This window comes from Sceloporus undulatus, chromosome 3 (assembly GCF_019175285.1).
Source record: "Sceloporus undulatus isolate JIND9_A2432 ecotype Alabama chromosome 3, SceUnd_v1.1, whole genome shotgun sequence".
In the NCBI taxonomy this organism is placed as follows: domain Eukaryota; kingdom Metazoa; phylum Chordata; class Lepidosauria; order Squamata; family Phrynosomatidae; genus Sceloporus; species Sceloporus undulatus.
This window is the reverse complement of record NC_056524.1, coordinates 28,031,507-28,058,422: the sequence shown is the minus strand read 5'-3', so window position 1 is coordinate 28,058,422 and position 26,916 is coordinate 28,031,507. Positions and strand designations below refer to the sequence as shown.

Here is a 26,916-nt window from a genome sequence, read left to right as displayed (position 1 = left end):
AAATGGCGGTGCCTGTATGTTCATACAGGCACCGCCATTTTGACATGACGGATGCATAGCGTCCGCACGTTCCGGCGCCTTTGTGATGCCGCAAATGTGCCATTGGCGCCTTGCAGCATCATAACAGCACCGCAGAAAGAACCCGCTTTTTGCGGGTTCTTTTTGCTGCGCGAGGGAGCCATGCAGTTTGTCCACTGCAGCTCCCTTGTGCAGCAAACCAGGGCGGCGGCAGACCGCCCTTTTTGGGCGGTCTGTATCCTGCCTTAGATGTAATGCAATGGAAGTAACTGGTATGCTACTCTGTATTTGTATTAACATAGGGCAGTTAGTTTTAACTGTCATCTGCAGGTTGTAAAATCTATTACAACCTTTCTCAACTGGGAGACCTCCAGAAGTTTTGAATAACCTGTCCTTCCATTCCCCTGACCATTGGCTATGCTGGTTATGGCTGATGGGAGCTGAAATCTAGAAATGTCTGAAGGGCTCAAGATTATGGAAGACTGTTTTACTATAACCGAGCTGTGGCTGTGCGTGTGGGAACCAGTCCAGATGAGTCATAGAAGTAATTCCAAGTATACTCCTCCATCTCTTAAAAGCCTAGTTGATCTAGCAGTGCTTCTTCTGATATGGATTATATCTGCTTTCATATTAAACATGAATACTGACCTATTTCCAGTGGAGTGTATGAGGACTAAACAGATTATCCATGGAAAGTAGTGAGCACTGCAATGTAAATTGTGTCTTGTGGTTGTTTTTGTTTTTTTACTTTTGGGTTTATTTTATTGTTTGTTAGTTTGAGTCGCATGGGGGCAAGGAGAAAGATAAGGTACAAATTTAATATGTAGTCCAGATATAGCTGTAGCAACTTAAGTGTGGAAGTATCACCCATGCTGCAGGTAGATATGCAATTCAAGTTTAAATAGGTTTCCTATGTAGATTCTCTTCTAGTGTAGAAGGGGTACCTCATATTTTCCTATTTTAGTATGTTTTTAATGCAGGGGCAGCAGATGATGGAATTGAAAGAATTATTTGCTTGTGAAGAGCATTACTGAAGAATTAAAACTACAATTTATCTAGCTAATGGTACAAGAGAGAGAATGTCTGAGGCATAGAACAATAGGTACATGTAGTAGCTAGTTCTTTTAAAATATTAAAATTATTGCAAGGATTTAATTTTATAGGGCTTATACAGATGCCTCAAAGCAACCTGCAGAATGTATTCAGTTTCAAAACAAAGCAAAAAAGTATACTAAGAGGTAGAAAAGAAAAAAATTATATAAATAAAAAATTTAACCTAAAATATGCATTTGTACTTTACCTTGAAATTGATAATTTCAAAAATTTACAATTAATGACCATCACTGAATAAACAATGTTGTTTTTGGGTTGCCCTGTCCCATTGCAACATAGGTTGTTTCTTGTGCACTCGTCTGTATTTTGTCTATAACTGATTTATGGTAATAAGCCTGGAAATATTGAAATACAGTGCACCTGAGTCATATGTGGGCACACTTTACACGGCTTTCAGCATATGCTGAAAGCCACGCAGGGAAAAGGGGTGGCGTGTCCCATAGGGATGAATGGGGCGTGTGCCCGTGGCGTGTGTGCGCCACTGCCATGCTGCCACGCCATGCTGCCGCATGCACAAGCCCCATTCATTTAGTGGAGATTTAAATCTGATCTCTCAGAGTCATAGCTCAACATTGAAACTGCTATGTAGTGCTGGCCCAGTGTAAAGAAGGAGCCATTAAAAGATGCCATTAAAAGCCTATACAGTATATTGAATACCACCAATGGGAGGCACAAAAGCCCTTCTTTATGTTGATCGCTTTTCTAAGTTGTGTTCAGAAAACAGCACTACAATAAAACCTGTCAAACAGCTAAGAATTTTGTGTGGCAGGAGGTAGCCCTTCATATACCTTGGAATGGGGCTGTTTAGGGATTCTAAACTTGCTTTGTCTAGCACTTAAGCATGCTTAAATGATTATTTTATGTTTTTAAAAGCATCTTTCTGTAATTCCTAGGGCAAATATAGTAATCCATTGTGAGAACTGGTGGAATTTAGCAAAGCAGTTTGCTAGTCGGAGCCCACCTCTTCACATTTTGTCTAGTTCTGTGCAGCGAACATTAATGAAAGCCTTAGTTCTCGGAGGTTTTGCTCATATGGAATCTGATGCTAAACAACAGTACTGGACAGAGGTAAGTCTCATGTCTTCTTCAAAAATCAGCCTGGCTAAAATCATCATATTACAATATATAATCTGTCTGTAAGCTTCTTTTGCATGTGAAGTATGACAGAGAAATACCTAAAGACTTAATATATTGAAACTCCTTTACTTTTCTCCTGCTTCTTGAAACTTTTTTACATTTTGATTTATTTGGCATTAGTACTAGCATTTCCTTTTATTGGCCCAAAGTGGGGATGATAAGTCAGGATGACACCTGGTTAATGAGACTACGTGTGAATGGGATCTAAGAGTCCTAGTAGACCACAAGTTGAACATAAGTCAACTGTCTGATGTAGCAGCTAAAAAGGCCAATGTGATTCTAGGCTGCATCAATAGAAGTATAGTGTCTAGATCAAGAGAAGTAATAGTATCACTCTATTCTGCCTTGGTCAGGCCTCACCTGGAATACTGTGTCCAGTTCTGGGCACCACAATTCAAAAAGGATGTTGAAAAGCTGAAGTGTGTCCAGAGGAGGATGACCAAGATAGTGAAGGGTCTGGCAACCATGCCTTATGAGGAGAGACTTGAGGAGCTGGGTATGTTTAGTCTGGAGAAGAGAAGGTTAAGAGGTGATATGATAGTCCTGTTAAAATATTTGAAGGGATGTCATATTGAGGATGGAGCGATCTTGTTTTCTGCTGCTCCAGGGACTAGAACCTGGAACAATGGATGCAAGCTGCAACTCAACATTAGGAGGAACTTCCTAACAGTGAGAGCTGTTCTACAATGAAACACACTGCCTCGGAGTGTGGTAGAGTCTCCTTCTTTGTTTTTTTTTTTTTAATTTTATTTATGATTAACATGACATACAAATTTTATAGAAACATAAAACATGTAAAACAAACATATTTACATTGCGATACATTTAATTGTCATTAACTAACAAATAAATGAACAAGTCAAACTAAATATATATATATATATATATATATATATATGTATGTATGTATGTATGTCTATACACTAGATACCTCTGTTTTAAGAGCATGATTCGGTTATTTAAACGGGTAAACGACATTTTCTTTCTGTCGTCATCCGTTACTTATGAGTTATTTTGCAGCATTTCTGTTATTCCATTAGGGTTATTAACTTATTCATTTTTTCCCATTTCCTTTGGAAGTTTTGATCTGTCTTTCCGTTAATCATCATGGTTATTTTATCCATTTCCCTCAGTTCATTTACCTTTATTATCCATTCTTTCTTTAAATCTTGTTTCCCCCCTTTCCAATACTTAGCAAAAGTTAAGCGTGCTGCAGTTATTATATACTGTACAGTAAAACGTCTATTTCTTCACGGCAAAGCTTTCCCTTAAGATCTTCAGTAATATTTAGTAAATACATTTGGGGTTTCTTTTCTATTTCCCATTGTGTGGTATATTGAATTGTTCGGTGAATCTCTCCCCAAAATTTTTTCGCACACTTACACTCCCACCACATATGAAACAAAGTTGCATTGTTCTCACCACATTTCCAGCAATTGTTGTCTTTCACATTTTTAATCTTAGCTAATTTTTGTGGAGATAGATGCCATCTGTATAGTAATTTGTAATAATTTTCCACTAGATTAGCACTTTTAGTAAATTTTAATTTTTTTTCCCAAGTATTTTCCCAGTTGCTCAATGGGATAGATTCTTTAATATCTTGCATCCATTTGATCATGGTTCCTTTTACCAGTTCTCCTTCTAATTCAACATCTAGTAGCATTTTATATACTTTTGATATCATATGTTTTTGCCCCTTAAACAGTATTTTGTCCAAAGCATTCAGTTCTGTTTCGATACCCATATCTTTTTTATCCTTATTGTATCTTCCTTTTAGTTTATAATAAAACAGCCAGTTAATTTCTTTCCCTTCTTTTTTAAGTTGTTCCATCGTTTTGATTTGTTGCCCTTTCCCTGTTTTGATAAGGATATCAGAATATGTAATCCATTTTTTATTTAACGGTTCTTCTGACTTATAGAATGCTTCCTGAATTGAGGTCCATCCTAGTATTTTGGTATACCAGAACTTCTTATATTTTCCCCAAACTTTAATCAGAGTTCTCCTAATTAAATGTTTATTCCATTCTTTAAGATCTTGCCTTTCATAACAGAGATAGGCATGCAAGCCCTTATCCAGTTTGATTCCCTCTAACGCTAGCAGTTCTTCATTGTTTAGGTTTATCCATTCTTTTATCCATGTTATACTACATGCGTTATAATACACTTCTAAATTAGGTAGGCCTAACCCTCCTTTCTCCCTTTGGTCTTGCAAATAAGTTATTCTAATTCTTGATTTTTTCCCTTGCCAGATAAATTCTTGAATGTCTTTATTCCACCGCTTGAATATTTTTTTTGACGTTATGACAGGAATGGTCTGGAAAAAGAAAATCATCTTAGGGAGCACATACATTTTAATTAGCGCTATTCTTCCCAGTAGTGATAGTTGTAGATTTTTCCATTTTTTCAAATTGTTTCTCACCTTATCCCAAGTTATAGTATAATTATTTTCTAGTAGCTCAGAATTTTTGTTAGTAATAGTAATACCTAAGTATTTTGCTTTTTTAACAATCTTTAAATCCGTTTTCTCCTCTAGTTCTTTTTCTTCTGAGTTGGACATATTTTTTGTCAAAATCCCACTTTTCTGTTTGTTAATTTTTAATCCAGTCATATCACACGCTTTCTCCAAAGTTGCCTCCATTCTAGAAATGCTGCTGATCGGATTATCTACAAATAAAACAATATCATCTGCAAAAGCTTTTAGCTTAAATTGATAATTATTAATCTGTACACCTTTAATTTGGTCATCTTCTCTAATTTTCTTTAACATAACTTCAATCATCATTATAAACAAGAGTGGGGACAAAGGGCAGCCTTGCCTTGTTCCTTTGTTAATTTTACAGCTTTCAGATCTTTCACCATTAATTATTATTTGTGCGTTTTGATTTGCGTATATTGTATTGACCCAGTTAGAAAATCTTTCTCCGATTTCACTTTGTTTTAATACCTCCTTCAAGAAGAGCCAATTAACATTATCAAATGCTTTTTCTAAATCAAGTAGTATAATACCTAGTTTCTTCTCCTTATGTAGTTCATAATATTCAATTATATTCATTAAAATTCTAGTATTGTTTTTAATATGTCGCTCTGGAAGAAAACCAGCTTGGTCTTTGTGTACCCATTGTGACAAAATTTGTTTCAGTCTATCAGCTAGTATAGAAACAAATATTTTATAATCTAGATTAAGAAGAGATATTGGCCTATAATTATCAATCAATTCCACATCTCTATTTTCTTTTGGTATCAGAGAGATCATTGCATTACCCCAAGTTTGCGGGTATCTTCCTGTTTCTATTTCGTTTATTGCATTGTGCAGTGGTGTCACTAACTCATCTACAAAAGTCTTATAGTATTGAGCTGTTAAACCATCTGGTCCTGGGGCTTTATTCTCTTTTAATTTTTTAATTGCTGCCTGTATTTCATCCTTTGTAATAGGATTGTTTAATTTCTCTCGCTGTTCTGCTGTAAATTTAGTTATTTTCCCACTTTTTATAAATTCTTCAATTTCTCTTCTTTTAATGTCAGTTACTGTATTTCCTCTGCTTTGTAGAGATTTCTATAGTATTCTGTGACTATTCTTCTAATTTGCTCAGGATGGGTATATTCCTTTCCTTTCTCTTTCAATTTAATTATAGTTTTATTTTCTCTTTGCTTTCTAATTTTGTATGCCAGCCATTTGCCTGATTTATTGGCATGTTCAAAATAGTGTTGTTTCGCATATTTCACCCTTTCAGCTACTTGTCGTGTAATTTTATGATTAAGTTGGTTTCTTATTATTTTTAGTTCTTGTTCCCGTTTTCCATCTTTAGGGTTTTGTTTAAATTCTAATTCTTTTTGTTTTATTTTATCCATTAGTTCTTTCTCCCTTTGTCTTTCAAATCTTTTTTTCCTTATTTCTTGTTCTATTAATTGACCTCGTACAACTGCTTTGCTTGCCTCCCAAACGATGTGTGCTGGCATTTCAGCTGTCGTGTTTTCTTGAAAAAAATAACGTAGTTCACTTCTAATTTTACAAATAATCTCCTCATCTCTTAGGAGGTAATTCTTTAATTTCCATGTGAATTGTTTTTTATAAGATTCTAGAACCATGCTAATGGCATTGTGATCTGAAAAGGTTTTAGGTAGTATTTCAATCTTTCGAATAGCCTTACATAAATCTTTCGAATGTTAACGGACTAAATTCAAAATTCAAAAGAAGGAAAATATTTCACTTCTTAGAAAAACAAAAAGCAGAATGGATATGTTTGCAAGAGACACACATTAAAGAGAAAGATAAGTTTGTTTTAGAAAATCAAAAGTTAGGCGAATTATTTGCAGCAGGAAATGAGAGACAGAAGAAGAAAGGAGTTGCAATTTATGTAAAGGAAAAGGGTATGGCTAAGGAAATTTTTAGAGACAAAGAAGGTTTCTTTATAGGAATTGAAATAAAATTACAGGCTGAAAAAATACTATTAGTCAATTTATATGCACCACAAGAAAATAAAGGAGAATTTTATAAAAAATTGTGTCAATTAATAATCAGATGGGATTATGAGAAAATCATAATAGCAGGTGATTGGAATGGGGTTTGGGACCCCGAAATAGATAGATCTAATGCAAAAAAAGGAAAAGGAAAGCAAGGGAAATTGCCCAATTCAGCATTTGAATTAATGGAAGAGCTAAATTTAATTGATATGTGGAGAACAAGGAATAATTCTGGCAGAGATTACACCTTTTATTCAGATAGATTCAAGACATGGTCGAGAATAGAGTCTCCTTCTTTGGAGGTCTTTAAACAGAGGCTGAATGGCCATCTGCCAGGGGTGCTTTGATTATGAGTTCCTGTGTGGCAGAGGTTGGACTGGATAGCCCTTGTGGTCTCTTCCAACTCTGTGATTGTATGATAGCACTTTCTAAGATAAGTGCTCTTTGACCTTCAAAAAAATTGAGTCAAAATTTTATGCTTGCCACTATCATAATTATTTGCTAAAAGAAGAAATAATAACACATTTTTGTTTATTTCTTGCTGTGTAGGTTCTACATCCACTTCAACAGCGCTTCTTGAATGTGATTAACCAAGAGAACTTCCAGCAAATCTGCCAGGAGGAGGAGGTGAAACAAGAAATCACTGCCACCTTGGAGGCACTTTGTGGCATTGCTGAGGCTACCCAGATAGACAATGTAGCAGTTCTCTTTAATTTTCTAATGGACTTCCTCACCAATTGCATTGGACTAATGGAGGTGTATAAGAATACACCAGAGACTGTTAACCTCATTATAGAAGTTTTTGTTGAAGTTGCACATAAACAAATATGCTATCTTGGAGAGGTAAATATCACTACAAATGCACTCTTGGGATAAGGGTATGAGGTGTACTAAGGTACACTTGGATAATGCTATATATTTATTTTTTAATTTCTATGCAGCCTTTCTGCCAAAAAGCATTCCATTAGTTATAATAAAATTCAAATAAAAACAAATGCAATTGAAGTATTCAAAAATATTTTAAAATAAAACTTAAATTCCCCATTAAAATAAACTAACCCAGCCAGTCCAGACACCTTCAAAATCAATTCACCTTAAATGTCAAATACCTGTCTGACTAGGACAGCAGTAAGGAGTCAGCCTAACTTCTCTTGGCTGTTACTTCCAGAAGCTAAAAACAGCCATTGAAAAAGCCCTCACAGGTCCAAAACACACTGCAGAAATAATCCAGTTTGAGACTGCTTTAACTGCCCTGGCTTAATGCTAGGCAATTCTGAGAACTGTAGTTTTGTGACACATTTAGCCTTCTCTGTCACAGAGCTCTGGTGCCACCTTAAACTACGATTCCCTAGCACTGAGCCAGGGCAGTAAAAGCAGTCTCAAACTGGATTATTTCTGCAGTGTGTTTTGCACATTAGCCACCACAAAAACCTGCTTTCTGTGGCAGTGGGGCTAAGAAAAAGGCTTCCAACAAAATACTTAAAGCCTGGGTGGCCTTGTATGGGAGAACATGGTATCTTAGGTAAACCTTTCCCCATGGACAACTAGCCTGTGAAGCTGTTCTAACAAGGCAGTAGTATGCTCCCTGTAACTTGCCCTTGTTGACAGTCTGCCCATATTTTGGAGTAGTTGAAGTTTCTGAACATTTTTGTAAAGCAGCCTCAGGTCTGTTTTTAATTGTCATTAAGCTTACGGATCAGCTTATGGTGATCCTATGAATGAGGGACCTCCATGAGCCCTTATCATCAACAGGTATGCTCAGATCTTACAAACTCAGGGATGTGCCTTTTTTGATGGAATGTAATGTTGGCCTCTTCTTTTCCTACTGCCTTCTACTTTACAGAGCATTGGCGGGTTACAAACGGCCCTCAAGGGGCCGTTTTCCCGCCGCCGCCATTCGCTGCGCAGGGAAGCCCCAGCTGCCAGACCGCGAGGCTTCCCTGCGCAGCAAAAAAGGAGCAGCGAAATGCCGCTCCTTTTTTGAACGCGGAAGTGGCGCCGCGAGGGGTGGAGTGCGCCCTCGCGACGTCACTTCCGCTGCGACACGTCTGGACGCACAGCGTCCAGTACGTCAACATGGCGGCGCCCATGTGGATGGGCACCGCAAAAAAGTACGCGCTCTGCGCGTACTGGGAGGAAGGGCCGTCAGGAAGGTAAGAACCTTCCTAACCCTAATACGGCCCTTCCTAACCCTAGTACGCGCGGAGCGCGTACTTTATGGCGGTTTGTAACCCGCCATTGTTATCTTTTCTAAGGTGTGAAGTCATCTCATGATATGTTCAAGTATGATAGCCTTCACTTACTGTAACCATTTTGGCTTTTGTTGAGAATTTTGGATCAATTTGCTCTTGGATTCATTTATTCATCTTTTTAGCAGTCTACAGTATGCACTGAACTCTTCTATAGCACCACATTTCAGATTAATTTTTTTGTCATCCTGTCAACTTTCTTCACTCAGCGCCATATAGAGCATGTTTGAGTAGTACAAACAGGATGTGAATATAGAAAGTATCACTCTTACCAGAACTAATGCCTCTCAGAACAAATATGCTTGGTGCATTTGACTCCACTACAGGTGTACTAGTCCTATAACCTTAGTCTCCAGCTTCAAAACAAATACATAATTACACCAAATCTATCAGCCTGGGTTTACAAGGGAATGTGATCCTATCCTTGACTCCTGATCTGTGTTTCGACTGACCAGAAACACCTCTGTCTTGTTTGAACCAAGCCTCAATTACTTACTTTCATCTAGTTCATTATCAATATCAGGCAGTGGCTGATCTGTCCATCCGTCTATCACTTTATTTGATTCTTGCCTTTTGCTCAGGCTGTGACTCTAGGTGGCTTACAGAAAGAAAGAATACAATAATAATAATAATAATAATAATAATAATAATAATAATAATAATAAACTGTTTATTTTTATACCGCTTTTCCTCGAGATCAAAGCGGTTCACATCTACTAAAACTATGACATACAATATAAAAACAGTTAAAAACTTTCAATTACAATTACAGCTATTCAATAAAATTATCTAAAAACAACTATAAACTATCAAAGTGTCTTAATCTAATTGGGGAATATTTTCTCTACAGAGTGTCGGGAGGGTATGCTTGCTGGAAGAGATAGGTTTTCAATGCCTTTTTAAAAGCTTCCAGTGTACCACTAAAGCGGATCTCTTCCAGGAGTGCGTTCCAAAGAGTAGGCGCTATCGCTGTATAAGCTCTTTGATGGGCTGTTGTCAGTCTCACCTTAGTGTGTTCGAGTAGCAATTTCCCCGTTGTTCTAAGGGTGCAGGGCGGATTGTATAGGGAGAGACGTTCCCTCAAGTAACTCTTGCCCAAGCCATGTAGGGCTTTAAAGGTAAATAAAGGTAAATAAAACATTCATAGTTAAAAACACAAAATATCAACAGAATTAATCTCAATTAAAATTTACTTTAAAACAGATTTTAAAAAGTAAAGCACTGTAAAAGTCTTCTTTGTTAAAATGAACCAGAACCACTTCTTTGAATTTAGATGGAAAAGAGACATAGACCTGAATCCAGTTAATGGTGATATTTTAGGTAAACCTGTTGAATCAGTGGGATTTACATAAGTGTTGACTCATCATTTAACAGTTGATTCAATGGACCTACTCTTATAAGTACTACCAATAAGACACATGCCATTCTGTTAGCAGTCATCAGCATACAGTCTAGATCCTATGTTTATTTAACACAAAAAAAAATGCCGTACACCTGCAAAAACAACACAAAGCAACACAAAAGGTTTGATAAGGAGTACAGCTTGAAGCTGCTAAGTTGAAATTCACATGCAGATTTGATGTAATGAGAGAGCTTGAAACTTAACTGGTAGTTGCTAACTCATTACAGGAAGTCATTGTCCCTCTTTGGGTGTTCACTGGTTTGTTGCTTTACCCATTCACTTTCAGGTTGGGTTGGATTCTGCTTTTGTACTGTACATAGAAACAACATGCATTCATCTACTGTAGTGCTGACTGGATGGTTTCACTCTTTATATCCATCTCATTCCCTCTCGTTATGTGTAATAAATATATAACAACTACCACTTGAAAATAGCACTTCACATATTTGATAATGTGAGCTGAAGTCTGCAAAGGTTTATTCTATAATAACAGTTGTTAGTCTTTAAGGTACCATTGGACATGTGTTGTTTTTACTGCAAACAACTAACAAGGCAACCTCTCAAAAACTTATTTGGAGTGAAATGAGTCAGAAACCTCATATGGTATTCTTGGGTAAAAGTAAACATAATTTTGACATTATTAGGTTTTACAAGTGGCAGCTAGGTAACATTCATAGGTGCCTGAATATGGCTGTGTGACATAAATGGTTTCTGGAGAGCAAGAAAGAGAGTTTCCTACAAAATGTTAGAGTGATAGAAATTGTAATCTTAATCATGTGATTATCATTACTAAAAATTCATTAAGATATCTTTTGTTTCTTTTAGTCTAAAGCCATGAATTTATATGAAGCTTGTCTGACCCTACTTCAAGTGTATTCCAAGAATAATTTAGGTAGACAACGAATAGATGTTACAGCAGAAGAGGACCAATACCAGGATCTTCTTCTCATCATGGAGCTTCTTACTAACCTACTTTCAAAAGAATTTATAGATTTCAGTGATACAGGTAAGAGGGAAACCAGAATTGGAAATGTCTTCAAAAACTTTACCTCATGGCACCTCAGTATCTGAAGGATCATCTGTTTCTCTTCAGAGGGCAAGCATGTGATGTCCAAGTCAACAGGGTCTTTCTTTTCTAGTTTGCCAGCCTTCTGGTCTTAATTTTAAGCTGGTGCCTAAAAACTGACGTTACTGATTTAATTGCCAGGATTCAATTTTGTACAGTTTCTGACAGAAGCTGCCACCAGATCCAGGAAGTGCTTTCCCTTCTTGTGCAATCTACACTCACCCTTAGTAGGATAGCCTGCTCTTCCTACCCCCAGCCCTCTGTGCCATTTAATATCCTGTTCTAGACAGTGGTCTCACTAGGGTTGGTGTCACCCAGTGCAGCAACTCATGGTGTCACTCCTCATTGAATTCCAGACACCATACATAATCCTTAGTAATGCTTTTTTGCACTAATGTTACTCATAAATAGTAATTCCCATATACTACTGAATGTAATTCTAATAGTTGTGACATAAACAATTACCAAATTAAAATTAGACCTTCAAGTGCAACTCTATGATTGTATGAAATTACAACATCATACGCATAACATAAATGTATTCACATATACATAGTGAAGATTTGGTTAAAATGTGATGTTTTTAAAGAAAATTTTAAAAGAATATTTGGTTCTAGTGTGTCACAGCCCTCTAGAGTAGATACTGAAGGCAAACAGTGTTGACTGTTTAATGAAATCACCTTCTCCTAGATCCTCTGATAAACATTTTCCTGTCAGAAGGTGTACATCCCTGGATCTTGCCAATGAAATTACTGTAGGTGGAGGTGCTGCACTAGTGTGAGATAAAGTAGAAATATCAGGCACCTCTCTGTTTTAGAGCTCCCTTGCTTCCTTTCCATCAGATTGCTTTATTTTAATTCAGAGTCCAACAAACACTCTGATACAGAAATTATAATAATAAAAAAAATTATACATTGCATAGTTATGTTGGAATTTTTAAAAATACATATATATCATACAGTGTTTACAGGACATGCAGAACTGGTATGTGTGTGATGTCTCTCACTGTACTATATAGTATCTCTGAAGAGAAAACTTGGTTGAGATTATTTGTAGTATGCAGAGTCAAGTTCAGCTTGGTCTTCCTGGAATGTATGTACTGAACTCCAGTTGCTTTAGTGTAATATTTTTAAATAGGATATGTGCTCATTGCAGATATACCTTGCTCTTCTAAGGCTGAACTTTAGAAAGGGATTTTTCAGAAGCAAATGTGTGTGTGTGTGGCGGGGGGGGGATTAATGTGTCAAATATAAAATGTCTTACTGTATTTTTCCCCTTTAGATGAAGTATTCAGGGGGCATGAACCTGGGCAAGCCACAAATAGATCTGTATCAGCAGCAGATGTTGTCTTATATGGGGTGAATCTAATCCTGCCTTTAATGTCCCAAGACTTGTTAAAGGTAAGTGACAATTAATGCAGTCTTGCAAATTAGAAGATGATTTTGCAAGGCTACTCAGAACTTTCAGAGCTCTGGATATAATCCTTGCCAACCATAAGCATGTATTTTCTACTACCACTTGCAAAGATTTGCCTTTGCCCAATCCAGTCATGGAAATTTTGCCCTTTCTTGAAGCCTAGAAGGATTTCCTTCTCTCTCTCTCTCTCTCTCTCTTTTCAGTTTCTATTTTTTGGAGGCAGGTATATCATATGCCCCTGAAAGGATTTATGTAATAATAGATAACACTTAAAAAAAACTGTCTGAAGATTCCTTACCTTTGTTCCTCTCTAAGAACAGTGTAGTTTATTTTAATAATTTATGTTTATTCCCTTCCAGAAATTTGTTGTGTCATATACTTTTAGAACAACCTTACCAAACCAGGTACCCTCCATGTGTGGGACTACAGCTTCCCTCATCCCCATCCAGTCTGGCCAATGACAACCAGAGACATCTCCATCATTAGATCACATTAACTAGACAACCCTGTTTTAGCACCATAGAAGATTGGCCTAAATCCAGTGGCAGATTTCTATTGACAAAATGTTTTTCCCACTGGAATTGGAAGATCAATTACTCCTCCCCACTGGTGCTGCCCTATGTACCACAACAGTCTCCAGAGAGCTTGAAAAATTCACTGGAACGTATTCTTATGTGACATTGAAGGCTATGGATAGGAGAAGAGAGAAGAAAGTTGTGGCGCTGTTTTGCCATCATGGTATTGGATTGAAGATATAACTACGTTGTGCAATTGTACATTTCTTCTTGGGTGGTATTTTTTTTCACCAAATAATCCCTTTACTGTGCAGTCATGCTGGCCACATGATCACAGAGTAGTCTCTGACAACACTGGCTCTTAGGCTTAGTAACGGAGATGAGCACCGCCCGCTATGGTCAGACACGACTTGTCAGCCTTGTCAACGGGGAATACCTTTACCTTTACCTAATTCCTTTAGGTGATTTGTATCTACCATTATTTAGTAATTTTTATTCTTGAACTCTACTTTTTCAAAATATTTTTTCTTGAGTAACCTGTGTTTTAGAACAGTATATACTCGTCTGTAAGTCTAAAAATGTATGCCCCAAAATTGACTTCCAAATCCTAGGCCGACTTATTTACAGGTCAGTATGGTAATGTCATAGCAGATTTCAGATTTCCCCATGCAGTGGGAAGATTGTTTCTTTTTCTCTTGCACCAAGCAGAAAGAGTCTTGCAGGGATGTAGCGGGGGGGGGGGGGGGGGGGGGGGGGTCCGGCCCCCCCCCCCTTCCATTAGAAAAATGAATGGTGTGTGCTGCTGCACCGTCGCACTCAAGCCCTATTATAATGGGGGCACTTAGTCTGGACCCCCCCCCCTTCCTAAAATCCTAGCTACGTCCCTGAGTCTTGAGTGATTAATTGCTTTTAAACAAACAAACAGAGGCCCTCTTCTGCCTCTGCTAGCCGTTGCTGTCTGGGTGAAGACTGAAACCAAAATTGAAACAAACTGCCTCAGTTAGAGTCTCTCTTGCTGTATGCACACATACACACACTGAAGGAGCCTCCCTTGACTTTTCCATGGATCATGACAAAATCCATAATTTTGGCCCCAAAACCTGACCTCAACCTATACATGAGGTTGACTTATAGTTGAGTATAAATGGGTAAGTTGGCACTGAGCTCAGACTGCAGTATTTTGTATACAGTAAATTGAATTTCAGGTAAGAGGTATAAGAAGGCTGTGATATTTTGGTTGTGATTTTTCTAGTTTTTGTTCTTGCTGCAAAAATCTAAGAAAATCTTTTAAAAGGTGCAACTAAAATTGATTTCTTTTCCTTTTTTTACAGTTTCCATCACTGTGTAATCAGTACTACAAATTAATCACTTTTATTTGTGAAATATTCCCTGAGAAAATTCCACAGCTTCCAGATGACTTGTTTAAAAGCCTTATGTATTCATTAGAATTAGGAATGACATCGTATCCTTTGTGGTTCACTTGTGTGCAGTTGTTTTTAACTACGGAGAAATTAACTATTTTCCCCTTTCCCCAGTTAAACATTATTTTAGAAGGGTTTTACACTCCTTAAGTCAAGTGTAAAACTGAGCTTAAAAACTACAGCAACTGGGCAACATCCAGTGCTTGTCATTCTATGGATGGAACTTCTTTTGTCAAGCAGAATTGAAAGGGAGGCAGTGTCATGCTAGAGACCCATTCATGCCCCCAGAACTTGCTCCAGAGAACTAGGAAACTTTTTGGATCTGGTGTCTGGGCAACTCAGTCAGAGAAGAAAAAGCACTAGAGTGGAAAGAGCTGAGTCTAGTCTTCTCTGTAAGTTTGTTTTTCTATGCACAATGGCTTTTCTGTGTGTGTGAAAGATTCTTTAAACTCAGCCTCTATAACCTTGCTCCAGCCTGTCCTAGATAAATGCAGCAGGTAATTATCTGTTTGAACTCTAAATTCTCCCTTCATTTTCTTTTAATTACAGCTGATTTGAAAAATTGAAAGGAATTGAATATAAGACATTTTCTGGAAATACTGTATACAATAATCTAAGAGTAGGGAAACACATTTCATCAAAGAACGTTGCATCTTGTCTTGGAATAATGTATAGCAAAATGTCCAGTGTAGAAGTCTTTTCGTTTTTCTCATGGCATTGTTCTGTTTCTATGGGCAAAATGAATAAAGAAATAAAATATAATTCCTTGACTTTGAATAATCAGAATGAGTTCTGATGTTTGCCAGCTCTGCTTAGAAGCCCTAACACCATTAGCAGAACAGTGTGCAAAAGCACAGGAAACAGATTCATCCCTTTTTTTAGCAACAAGGCACTTTCTTAAGGTAAGAGAGAATGTTCTGTATCTTACAGTCTTACAAATTGTGTCTTTATTACTCACTTGTGTCACAGACCAGCTTTGATAACTTTGACAAAAGACTACATGATTATGAGCTTTCAGGGCCTTTTCATTTTATTCTCTACAGCTTCTAATCTATTTTAAGAATATAAATAGTAGAAGTTGATGAACCTAAAGACATTGTTCCATTCTGAATGTAAGACAGTTGAACTATGACTTGGATCCAAAGAATCATGAGCTTAAGGAGGACATAAATGAAGGCTGTACCTGGATGGATACCTTGTGTTAGCAGAATATTTGTTACCGTGCAGTATCACAAGGAGATTTGTAACAGCATTAAAATGGTTAATAAGAAAAAATATAGGCTATATTATAGAAAGTATAATGAGTCATATTAACATCTTGAGAAGGAGTCTGTGAAAATGCATATACAAAAGCTTGAACAAATGTGTCTGTATTTTAGGTCACATTCTCACACAACACTCCTTGACCTATTAACAGCCCTTATAGCTTTGAAAGGGCAATGTTCCTGAGCAGTAGTTACTTTTGGACCACACTCAGTGATTGCTCAGATTAACACCATGTTGGAAATAAACCTTGCAGGCCCAGCCCTGCCATTAGATAAAGCAAAGCAGCCACCTCAGGCAGCAGGTGCTGGGAGCCAGGAAAGTGATAGAGTTATACAATGGCGGTTTACAGACCGCCCCTTTGGGACAGCCTGTTCCTGCCCCTTTCCCCGACGGATCAGGGCCTCAGCTGCCACAGCAGCAGCCCTGAGGCCCCGATCTACCACTTTTCCAGGCCGCGGGGAAGCAGCAAAAGGCCGCTTCCCTGCGGCCTGGAAAGGGGTGTCCTTGGGGAAAGGGAGAAAGGGGCCACTCAGCCCCATTCTCCTTTGTGTCGCTGGCGCAGCTGTGTAAAGGCTGCGCCAGCGACACAAAACCCAGAAGGAGCTCCAAAATGGAGCTCCTTCTGGCGCCACGGAAAGGGCGCCACAGGCTCCGTTTGGAGGCGGCGCGGCCGTGACGTCCTAATGGCCTGTCTGGTCCAATATTCATTTCATTGAGTTGCCAGCTAGCAGGACAGGAGTGCAGCTGCATCCTCCATCTGGCAGTCCCTAGCAATTGATACAAAGAGGCATACTGTCTCTGACACTAGAGGTGATATACAGCCATGTCAACTAGTTGCCTAAGGTCTATATATGAATTGTTTAGGTACAGCACCATGAACACTTAATCTGATATGGCTTTTTTGAGTGGGATCTCTGTCTTTTAGCATAGAGCATACAGAAAAGAGTCTTTGGGGTTCTAAAGTGAAATGTTTCTAATTACAGATGGTGTTTGATATGCTGGTACTACAGAAGCACAACACAGAGATGACAACTGCAGCAGGTGAAGCATTTTACACATTAGTATGTTTGCATCAGGTACGGCATTCCATGTTTATTCTTATTATCACTTTCACAGAACATAGCTGTAGTAAGTTGTGAAATGTTAATTGGTTTACTTCAGAGTAAAAAAAAAGGTATTAACTGTACAGATGCTACTTTATTTTCCTAATTTTCACCCAGAATATCCAATACGTATGTCTGTGTAGAATAATTCTAGCAATGGTAAGGATTCCCCCCTGCCCCTGGCTTCCCCATGCATGCAGCAAGTAAGAAATGGTTGCCAGTTTTCTTTTCCACCAACAATTACCTTGTTTGTGGCCTAAGGCAGGTTACCCTTTCCAGTCTTACAGTATCTCCCTCTGTTTCCAAAATCTGTTATAAGGACAGAATATTAACTTACCTCAAGTGCCTTTTTATAAGTATTACTGAGATAGGGTATGTGAAGTTCTTTGAAATGTACTACATAAATACTGATTTTTTTGTTAATAACATTTGCTGTTGTTGTTGCTTGGTTCCATTGTGTAATAATACCACTGTTCTTCACAGGCTGAATATTCTGAATTAGTTGAAACCTTATTATCAAGTCAACAAGATCCAATTATTTACCAGCGATTAGCAGATGCCTTCAACAAGCTTACTGCAAGCAGCACTCCGCCTACGCTGGACCGTAAGCAGAAGATGGCCTTCCTCAAAAGTTTAGAAGACTTTATGTCAAATGTTGGTGGTCTCCTCTGTGTAAAATAAACACCAGAACTGTATGCCTAACGTAGACCCTTTCTGCAAAATGCACTGAAAAAATGCTGAAAGCTGACTTAATCGTAATGCCTGTTTCTGGGTTTTTCACAGCCATCTAAGATTTTAGAGAGCCTGGAAGTTTTGATATACAGTAGGGCAGTGGAGTAGGAGATGTCAACTCTAAAATCAGCTTCTGCTAAATGTGTTAGCCACAGTCTGTCATACCTTCTTATGTTGTACAGAATAAACTGAAAAACTGAAATCTCAAAAAGAATTCCACAAGTGCATACAGATATGGGCACCGTAAAAACAAGAACCAGTGCCTTCTTCCCAAATAGCCTCAAATAATGATGATTCAGACTCTTAAAAGATTTTTCACTATCGCTATAAACCCTTCTAGTGTGTGATTTAGACACATACAGAACTCTAAAACAATCCTAAGCTTTATTTTTCCTCTCTGAAAACTGTGTGTGGAATCCAGTGAAGAAGAAGAAGAAGAAAACCACCAAATGATATTTTTTAACTTGGGTTTAGTTTTTTTAGTTGGTTCGTTTGTTTTTACATCAACCTGGCGTTGCATGTTTGTGTAATACAAATTTCTACATTATATGCTGCTGCCCTAAAGTTCAAAAAGAAGAAAGGTGTATATTTTTGTTTGCCCTGATAATGAACTTTAGGAACTGTAGCCATTTCATTGCCTTAATTTAAAACAAATTAAAAAGAGAAGAGCTGATGTAAGTTAGATAAAAATTCTAAGGCAAGCTTTTGCTCCTCAGAACTTGTTAATAATGTTGGCATTAAGCTGCCAAGTACCTGTTTGCAGCCTATGTGTGCTGAGAGTATTGTGTCCATGTGAGTTTAAAAAGAAGCTCATGTGTAATTTTACTTTCAATTTCTATTCATTCACACCAAGGCCATACACAAGTGCAGTGTATTTCTAGATTGAACTGTTTGCTGAAGCAATAATGTTTCAAAAAGTGTAAATTATTGATTTCTACAAACTTCTAAAAAATGTTGGGGCATTAGATTCAACGGCTAGAACATACTAGTGTCAAACTCTTCTAACCAAGGACTGTGCATGTTTGATTTCAAAATTCAGAATACAGAACTGTGGTCTGATTTTTTGCCAACCACATCAGATCCATGGTACTGTCTTCTGCTGCTCTGATCCCATTTGTTCTGTGTGCTGGCACTTTAAAGATTTAAGATTACCTATATGGTATCATCCTTCATCCATCAAATAAGAGTCTGCCATGGGAACAAAGCGGCAGGAATTTAAGAATATAGAAAGCAGGGAATTTGCTAATAGCTACAAGCTAAACTAAACCAATGTAAATGCATATGCTGCTGATAAAAATGAACCATTTTAATGAAGGAAGGGGATAATTGGTCTTGTACTTCATACTCTGCAAGATCTGTATTATTGGATATGTCAAAGTAGTGACTTTATCATTTTATATTGGGTTGTATAAAAACACACATTTCCTTACAGCATCATGTTTGCAATTCTGTGCCATTCTTGAGCTAGTCATCTCAAAATTTAATCACATCATCTGGAATTACCTTTGTTTGAAATCTCTAGCATTATGGAGTATGATAAGGGTCCAAAATGTAACTTCTGTAATTCCTTCTCGGCAAGCTATGAACTTAGAAGTCAAGGGAATGCAACTGCTTGTGCACAACTTTTCCTCTCTCTTATGTCCCCATCATAAAGTGAAGACTGCGTGGAGCAAGTTGTTTTCTTAAAAAAGACCAGGCAGACTGATTATTGTGTGGCTCAATTCAGATCTCACTACCAACTAGCAGCTTGATCTCCAGGAAGGTGCTCCAGAGTCATGCATTCTCTCTTCCCCTTGCGTGCTTGGTTTCCCTCTTACACTTCCTAATCTGTAATTTGAAGCAGTAGTTCACCTGCACAATTGATGGTTACTGCTCACCATAGTTTGCCTCCAAACTAAAAACCACAGTTTGAGCACGAAGTACATTTCTGACAACAAGATCACAGTTTGGCCATGACTTCTGAACTGAGCCTGTCTTCCCATCCCCATTCTTGGTTAATATTGTTTCATCTTTTTCTAAAATAGTGTTAGTGTTATGTAGAATGAGGAGATTGTTTTGGTTCCTACTTTTGTTTTAAACACTGAGTTCCTGTGGCTCCAGCAAAGCATTTGTACTCTGATTATGATACATTCTAAGTATGCCCTTTAAAATTATTTGATAACTTTTAGATTTTTAAAAATAATGGTTTTCAAGCATTACCCACTATATCGAAGGTTGTTATAGTCAGAAAAAAGTAGGCAACTCTGTTTCCTGTATTTCGCTGAGAGCAATTAGATAACAGTTTGAATGGAACTGAGTTGTCTGTTATTGTACATAACAGCTCCAGCTTAGAAAACTGGTATCAATGAATCAAATTTCTGAATGTACAAAATACAGTCTGGAAGCATTAATGATGTGTGAGTTTGCAAAATTCCTTTAAAAGTGGTAAATTCCTGCAAGGCAATAGTGAACATGGGCCAAGAATGATACCTTCCTGGCTGGCTGGTTTGAGGGAAAATCTGCCAGACATTGCTGCTGTGCAACATCCATTTGTTTTAGGCCTATTTGTTCCAGGTTTCTGTGCAGGTCAATGCAAAATGAATGGAACTTGTGTACAGCAATGTTTGAGGGATTATTTCTAAAACTAAGAGTTATCAAGGGTTATTTGTAATCTTAAATTTATTTCCTCGTTTTAAATGTATATTATATTAAAGGGACTCTGTCCAGTACATTTTTATCTGAAGTTTTGTAACAGTGATTTCTAAAAAAACCAAACTTTCATGTTTTTGTATTTTTTAAAGTATGAAAAACTTTCTCTCTCATCCTTCCCTGTCCAGCATATTTACAGATGTCATGTTATGTATCTTCACCTTCTGAATGTCAGCATTTTAACAATTTCAGAGAGATTGCAATAACTCTGGAAATCCATGTTGCTGTATATGCACCTTTCCCACACTGGAGAACTCTATTAGTTTGATTATGTCCATGTCTTTAAAAGAAAGCAGTCTTTAATGGGATAACATGTACTTTTGTTAGTGGGGGCACAAACAAAGCCCATGGAAGTCAATAAAAACTTAAAGCATTTCAGTTGGCAGTTAATTTAAGCCATGTGATATTTTTGAGAAATTGATATATTAACATAATAGCACTTGGGTTTTGGCATACATTGAAAAATTATAGAGGATACAGATAGATGTTTTTAAAAATGTTTGTTGATATGGCTATGGAAGCCAGAAGAGTATAATGTTAACACAACTTAGCAGATATGGTGCTTTGATACATGATGTGTTCTAATGATTGCCATGCCGTCCCTGCTGCCCATTCACCTTTTCATCTTGGTTCAAGGTTAAAGTTCAAGCTTTCCAAAACATATATTCCAGACATTCATTTTGGGGATAAAGTGCTGTGATATTACCCCATCAACTGCTAGATCTTTCAAAGCATATACCTTGTAGATCATATTTTACTATATAGAGTATGCTAGACACATGAGTACAGGGAAATTTATTTGAAGCTAGAACTGTTATGCTTTTGATGATAAGTTTCTGCAATTTTCAGGACTGAGTAGAATTTGATATGGCTGATAAAAGACAGGAATTTAAGTCTGAACAACTGTCTGATTCATGAAGAGTACTTAGTGTCAAAACAGCTGTATTAACGTGTAGACTGACATGTAGTAGCACCTTAATTTATAACTCAATTGAAAATCTGGAGATGGCAGTTGTAGTCTGAATTGGGAATTTTTAAAAACATGCTGCCTATCAAAATTTATTAGCACAAAATTTCTTTAAATTAAATCTGTTGTCTACTGTATTTTGTTTAGCAAAAATACATTGCAGTGAAGGAAAAAATCCAAATTTGAAATTGTAGTGTTTTTGCCCTTCATGAGCTTTATGAGAAGATGAGTGTTCCTCATGTGTGTCTTTATATAATATACCTGACATAATATCTTTCAAGCTGTTAATTATGAAATGGCTAGGATCCAAGGGGCCAGCTGTGATGCTTGACAGGGAATTTTTGTCACAATGGAAAGAAATTCCTGTTACTTCATCACCAATCAGCAATGCTGAATATTGTACCTTAATTAACCACATATTTATAATAATAATGGTGATGAAGTTGGTTGTAAGTAGTACTGTATGTATTCGAGTCTCACCAAAAGGCAAAAGCAATGGTAGAATATAATTTGGAGGAGATAGCATTACATGTACCATCTTCATGCTACAAGTTGATAATTTGACTTAGAATCCTGATATATGATGATAGTCCCTTGGAGATTATGAAAAATATTTGCATTTTGATAAGCTTATTTTGATATTTGTAGGATTATCTCTGAAACCTGAGATTCAACTTCACTAAATGCTCTCTTGAGAACTATCCTCTAAGTAGTACAAAATATGTGCAAAAATACTTTTCAGTCAAGCACAACATGCTTTTATGCCATTCTCCTGAAGGTGACCTTCTGTAGGTTGCTCCTCTTTAAGGGGTGCAGTGCTATATTCATTTACTTGGGAGTAATCCACCTGAATATGTATGTATAAGATTGTGCTATAAATGCAACATGAAACATCATCTGAAAACTGCTATAGAATCTGATTCCTTTCCTGGTTCAACCTAGTCTGCACTAAAGAAAACATAAGATGGAAATGCTGAAATTGCAGAAGTAGATGGCATACCCCATAATAAACAGCAGCATTGCATTAGGATGCCATGGGCAATTTAGTATTATCTTTAGATACGTCAGAACACCAGAGATGATATTGAAGATTTTAGAGGGATTTTTATTCATCTGCGATGGAGGATTCGTTATAATCTCACTGTGATGCTTGGGAAATGGGTTTTCTATTGTTCTGATCAAAGAATAATGTTTAGAACCAAATTCTGAACCCAGTTTTGTAGTTATCCAGCCTTCTTTATGTGCCACTGGTGCAAGTGGTATATGCCCACCTACAGTTGGTGTAATGTATTAAAATAAGCATTTGATATTGAGAGGGAACAACCATATACAATTAATATTCCAATATATAATTACCTTTCTACCAACATGGATGATGCTGTGATGTCCTATTCTGTGCAAAGCACCAGAAAAAGCACACTGGAATTTTATTTTCAAATTACCAGAATAGTAATCACCTGAAAGTAATCAAGAACTTTTCACTCAGCAGTTTATACATAATTTTGGTTTGCTTTATGTTAACAGTGAGGTCTGTTTAATGACCAGGGTGGTGGAGGAATAAAAAGCCTTCATGCTTATTTTGTGTAGGTTGATATATATGTGTGTGTGTGCGCTCATGTACTACTGTGTGTGTATGTGCCTTCAAGCAGCCTGTCGACTGACGGCAACCCTATGAATTTCATGGGGTTTTCTTAGGCAGAGAATACTCAAGAGAGTCTCAAGTTTTTCATATTGTCTCTTATTTTAATTTTTTTAAAAACTGCAGGCTCCTGATGTCCAAGTGAAACAGCCTCCTCAGTAAAAACACTGAAACTAAAGTAATAGTGTTGCAGTTAAGCACTTTTGATTGGCAGTTTTTAAAATCAGAATTATTTTTCTGGCTGAATAATTAAGCCTCAGAGATTTGATTTTCATTGACAATAAGGTTTGTTTTTTTTTTAAAAAAAGCAGTGCTGTGATCATTTGAATTGTATTTGAAACCTGCTCAGAAGTGTAGCATCATACATTTGGTGCTCCAAATTATCAGTATTTTAATAGATTTGGGTTTGTTTGGGTTTGGTTTTTTGCTAAATGACTCTACAACTATTCTATTGCAGAAGAGTTTTAAGTGCAGATTACATCTCTTATTATTGTATCTTGTGTTGTTTCTACTTGAATACATATGATTCTGACCTGTCTTCAACTTTTAAAATGCATTGCATTGTTTTGGAGAGAGGGATTAAGCAAAAAGTGGCATTATTTAGCAGGCGTGTTGAAGCAGGGTGGTGGTTATTGCAAACAAGGCGACAATATAAATTTGTGATGTATCTCATTCAGCAATCCTGCTAGGGAATTTCATAGACAAAATTTGCAAAATATTTGGGTGAGTGATCTCCAATGGGTATTACATCCATTTGTCAAACCTGCTCTGTTTCAGGTATTGTTGTGTTTGCAATTCATTCTTTTTGATGAGTTCCATTATATTTAAAGAGCATTTTGTTCCTTTCGAACTCCTATTGTATTTACCAGAAACATCATAGGAAGATCTCACAAGATCAACACTACTACAGCAAATGCTTATATATTGTCCTACTATCCTAACAAAAGACTGTTCTGCTCAAGTACACTTGGACTGCCTTCAGGCTTTTATGCACTTTTGTGATGTTACAGCTGTTGGAAATGAATTGTCTTGCAAATATTTTGATAAATGCTTATGTATTAAACAAAAAACAAAACCTCACTGTCTCAGGAAAGCAAATCACAATAGATACCTGTCTCTTCTTTTAACTGAAATATATCCCTCTATATTCTTTCAGAGAGCCAGATCATGTTCAAAAGTCAGAAGTGTTTATTTAAAAATTGGTTGGAAACACTAGAAATCCTGCTTTTAAAACAGTGATTCTCAAACGGTGGGGCAGAATTCCCAGGGGAATTCTCAAAGGCAGCAGGAGACTTGGCAGTCTTGATCCTTCTTCCTCTTCCCAAACTTTTTGTTCTCCTGGAGGGGAAGAGAAAGGCAGGAAGAGTGCCTTGAGCCTCTGCCTGAGGGAGGAGGAGAGCTATTTCCTTATAAAATGTTAAAATATAAATATACATGTATGTGTGGATGAAAATACGCACACTAAACAAACATTTTTATTCATATGTACTATGAGAGGCGCGATGTTCGCATGTAGATGTAAAGGTGGGGTAACACGGGTAAAAAGTTTGAGAACCACTGTTTTAAACTTTAAGTTTTGCTAATGCTGATTTCTATATTTGATTCCTATGCTTTTAAAACATAAGAACAAAGCAAAAGGAATCACAGTTGTGTATGAGATATCTGTCTCTCTTGGGAAATTGTTGCTGAACAATCCTGTTTTGCTATTTAGGTGCATTTGTTTCTGGGTTTTTTTTTATTGATTTTGCTAAATATAGCTTATATATTTTTCTTCCTGTTTCTTGTGGTAACAAGCCAACTATTACTAGGTATGGAAGGGGAGGCTGGTTTTTTCAGTCCCACAAATTTGCTAGAACAATATATAGCTTGGTAGAATTGAAAATAACTTAGCAGGAGGGATAACCTATTTTCACCTTTATTTGAATGGTTAGGATATGCTTTGAATGGAGTGGGGATAGTTCTTTATATGGAGCAGTATCTTGGGCCACTCACAGATACTAGCTTTCTTTGGAAAGTGGTGCATGTGTGCATCACCAGATTTATTCAGCTAGGGAAGAGGCTATGCAGCACTGGCAGAGGAGAACAGTAACCATCAGTCCGAATAAACAAGGGTGGTTTCCAGAATCCTGGAATTGTAGAGACTACTACAAGGTGGTTTAATTGTTGCTGAAAATGCCCTATATTATGTGATATGTGTGTGTATTTGTGTGTGTTGTATACCTTCAAATTGTTTCCGACTCATGGCAGTACTAAAGTGGAGTCTTATTGGCAAGATTTGTCCAGGGGAAGGTCTGTTTTTATAGTCGACATTTATTAGAACAGCTGTTCGAAACTGGGTACATATGTTCTGTGGAGGGGATTTACACTATTGCTATTAAATCCCAAATGGAGTGCAGTGAAAACTTATAATTAAAAGGAGGGATGGAAAGGGAGAAGTGTTTCTTATCTTGGCAGAGCATTTCAGGTTGTAAAGAGATGTATATCATTAAAAATAATAGAATTTAAAGATATAGTCATGTTAGTCTGTAGAATTAGGCCCAGAACAGATGGGCCTTTGAGGTGCCCTCGTCACGTGTGAGGGCTGCCTGGTGGCCCACACGCCCAGCAGCCCTCGCATGTGACAAGGGCGCCACAGCTGCGGTGCACCCACCAAACGCGGCGCATAACAGTGACATCGCAGCTGCACCACCCCAAACAGGGTGGCGCAGCTGTGATGTCATTGCGATGTCCCTCACACTTTGCAGCGTCGCAGCAATGCCACAAAGAGAAGCCACTTCCGGACGCTCCTTTTTTGCTCTGCAGTTGGTTGCTGCAGTGCTCCTGCAGAGCAAAGAGGCACCGGGGAGGCCCCCCTTTCTGGCAGTGTGTGCCTCGCCTTAGTCTGTAGAGGGTATATAGCACATTTGAGATTAACTGAAAGAAAGTTGGCAGCATAGCTTTTGCAGACTTTGGTCTACTTCCTCAATGCATCTGAGGAAGTAGACTTTATGAAAGCTCATGCTGCCAACTTCTTTCAGTTAGTCTCAAAGGTGCTACAAGATCTCCCTACATATTAAAAAATACTGTAGTAGTCAGGTGGACCAAGTAAACTAGAGGTAGTTTAGTGCATAAGTTCTATTTTCAGTGCACTCTCAAGCAGAGATTTTGGTTATTGCTTAGATTTGTTGTCTTTCACTTCACCTATTGGTTGCTGTCACCATACTCCAAATATGGTTTAAGTCAGTGGGTTACTGAAATGTCTATTCAGTACACATTCAACGTAGCCCAGCCCATACTGTGTTATCAGCTGACAAATTAAGAGGGGTGTACTATCTTGTGCACAAACTGGTTTCTGAAACACTTCACAACTAGTGTACCTAAGAGACAGGTTTATGTACCTCCTTTGCTACACACCCCAACATCAGCTGAGTCTGAGGGAGACTTCAAAAACAGTTTGTGATATGCTCTGCAGATTTGTTCTTTAAGCCTTGCAAGATCATGTACAAGATATATGACTAGAATAAAGAATGCCTTGAGTCCTGCTTTAGTCAAATTCTGAGGGCACTTATTGAAAATAACCATTATATGCTCCTATATATTTTAGCTAGATCTGAGTAAGCCTGATTCCTTTCCAATTTGCTTGGAATTTAGTGATGTCTGGCAAACCAAGGGAAGGCAGTTGGCTCAACGTATGTACATTTTGAAGGTAATTTTATTTTTTACTTTTGCCATTTGTTTTCAAAC

General features: G+C 37.5%; 1 protein-coding gene across 3 annotated transcripts in view; it reads left to right on the top strand.

Annotated features, from left to right (window-relative positions):
• The window catches only part of XPO4 (exportin 4), a 90,677-nt gene extending 67,195 nt beyond the window's left edge, over positions 1-23,482 (top strand). Inside the window, exons 16-23 of one of the 3 annotated variants that reach the window (XM_042457813.1) lie at positions 2,025-2,199; positions 7,279-7,572; positions 11,206-11,386; positions 12,728-12,846; positions 14,709-14,839; positions 15,583-15,700; positions 17,048-17,140; positions 17,651-23,482. In XM_042457813.1, the coding sequence (XP_042313747.1) occupies positions 2,025-2,199; positions 7,279-7,572; positions 11,206-11,386; positions 12,728-12,846; positions 14,709-14,839; positions 15,583-15,700; positions 17,048-17,140; positions 17,651-17,848 (1,309 nt within the window). In that variant the 3' untranslated portion in view covers positions 17,849-23,482. Of the gene's footprint in view, positions 1-2,024; positions 2,200-7,278; positions 7,573-11,205; positions 11,387-12,727; positions 12,847-14,708; positions 14,840-15,347; positions 15,499-15,582; positions 15,701-17,047; positions 17,141-17,650 lie in introns of those variants that run through there. The other 2 variants (XM_042457814.1, XM_042457815.1) reach the window with 2 other exon arrangements.
• Positions 23,483-26,916: the final 3,434 nt, after the last annotated feature.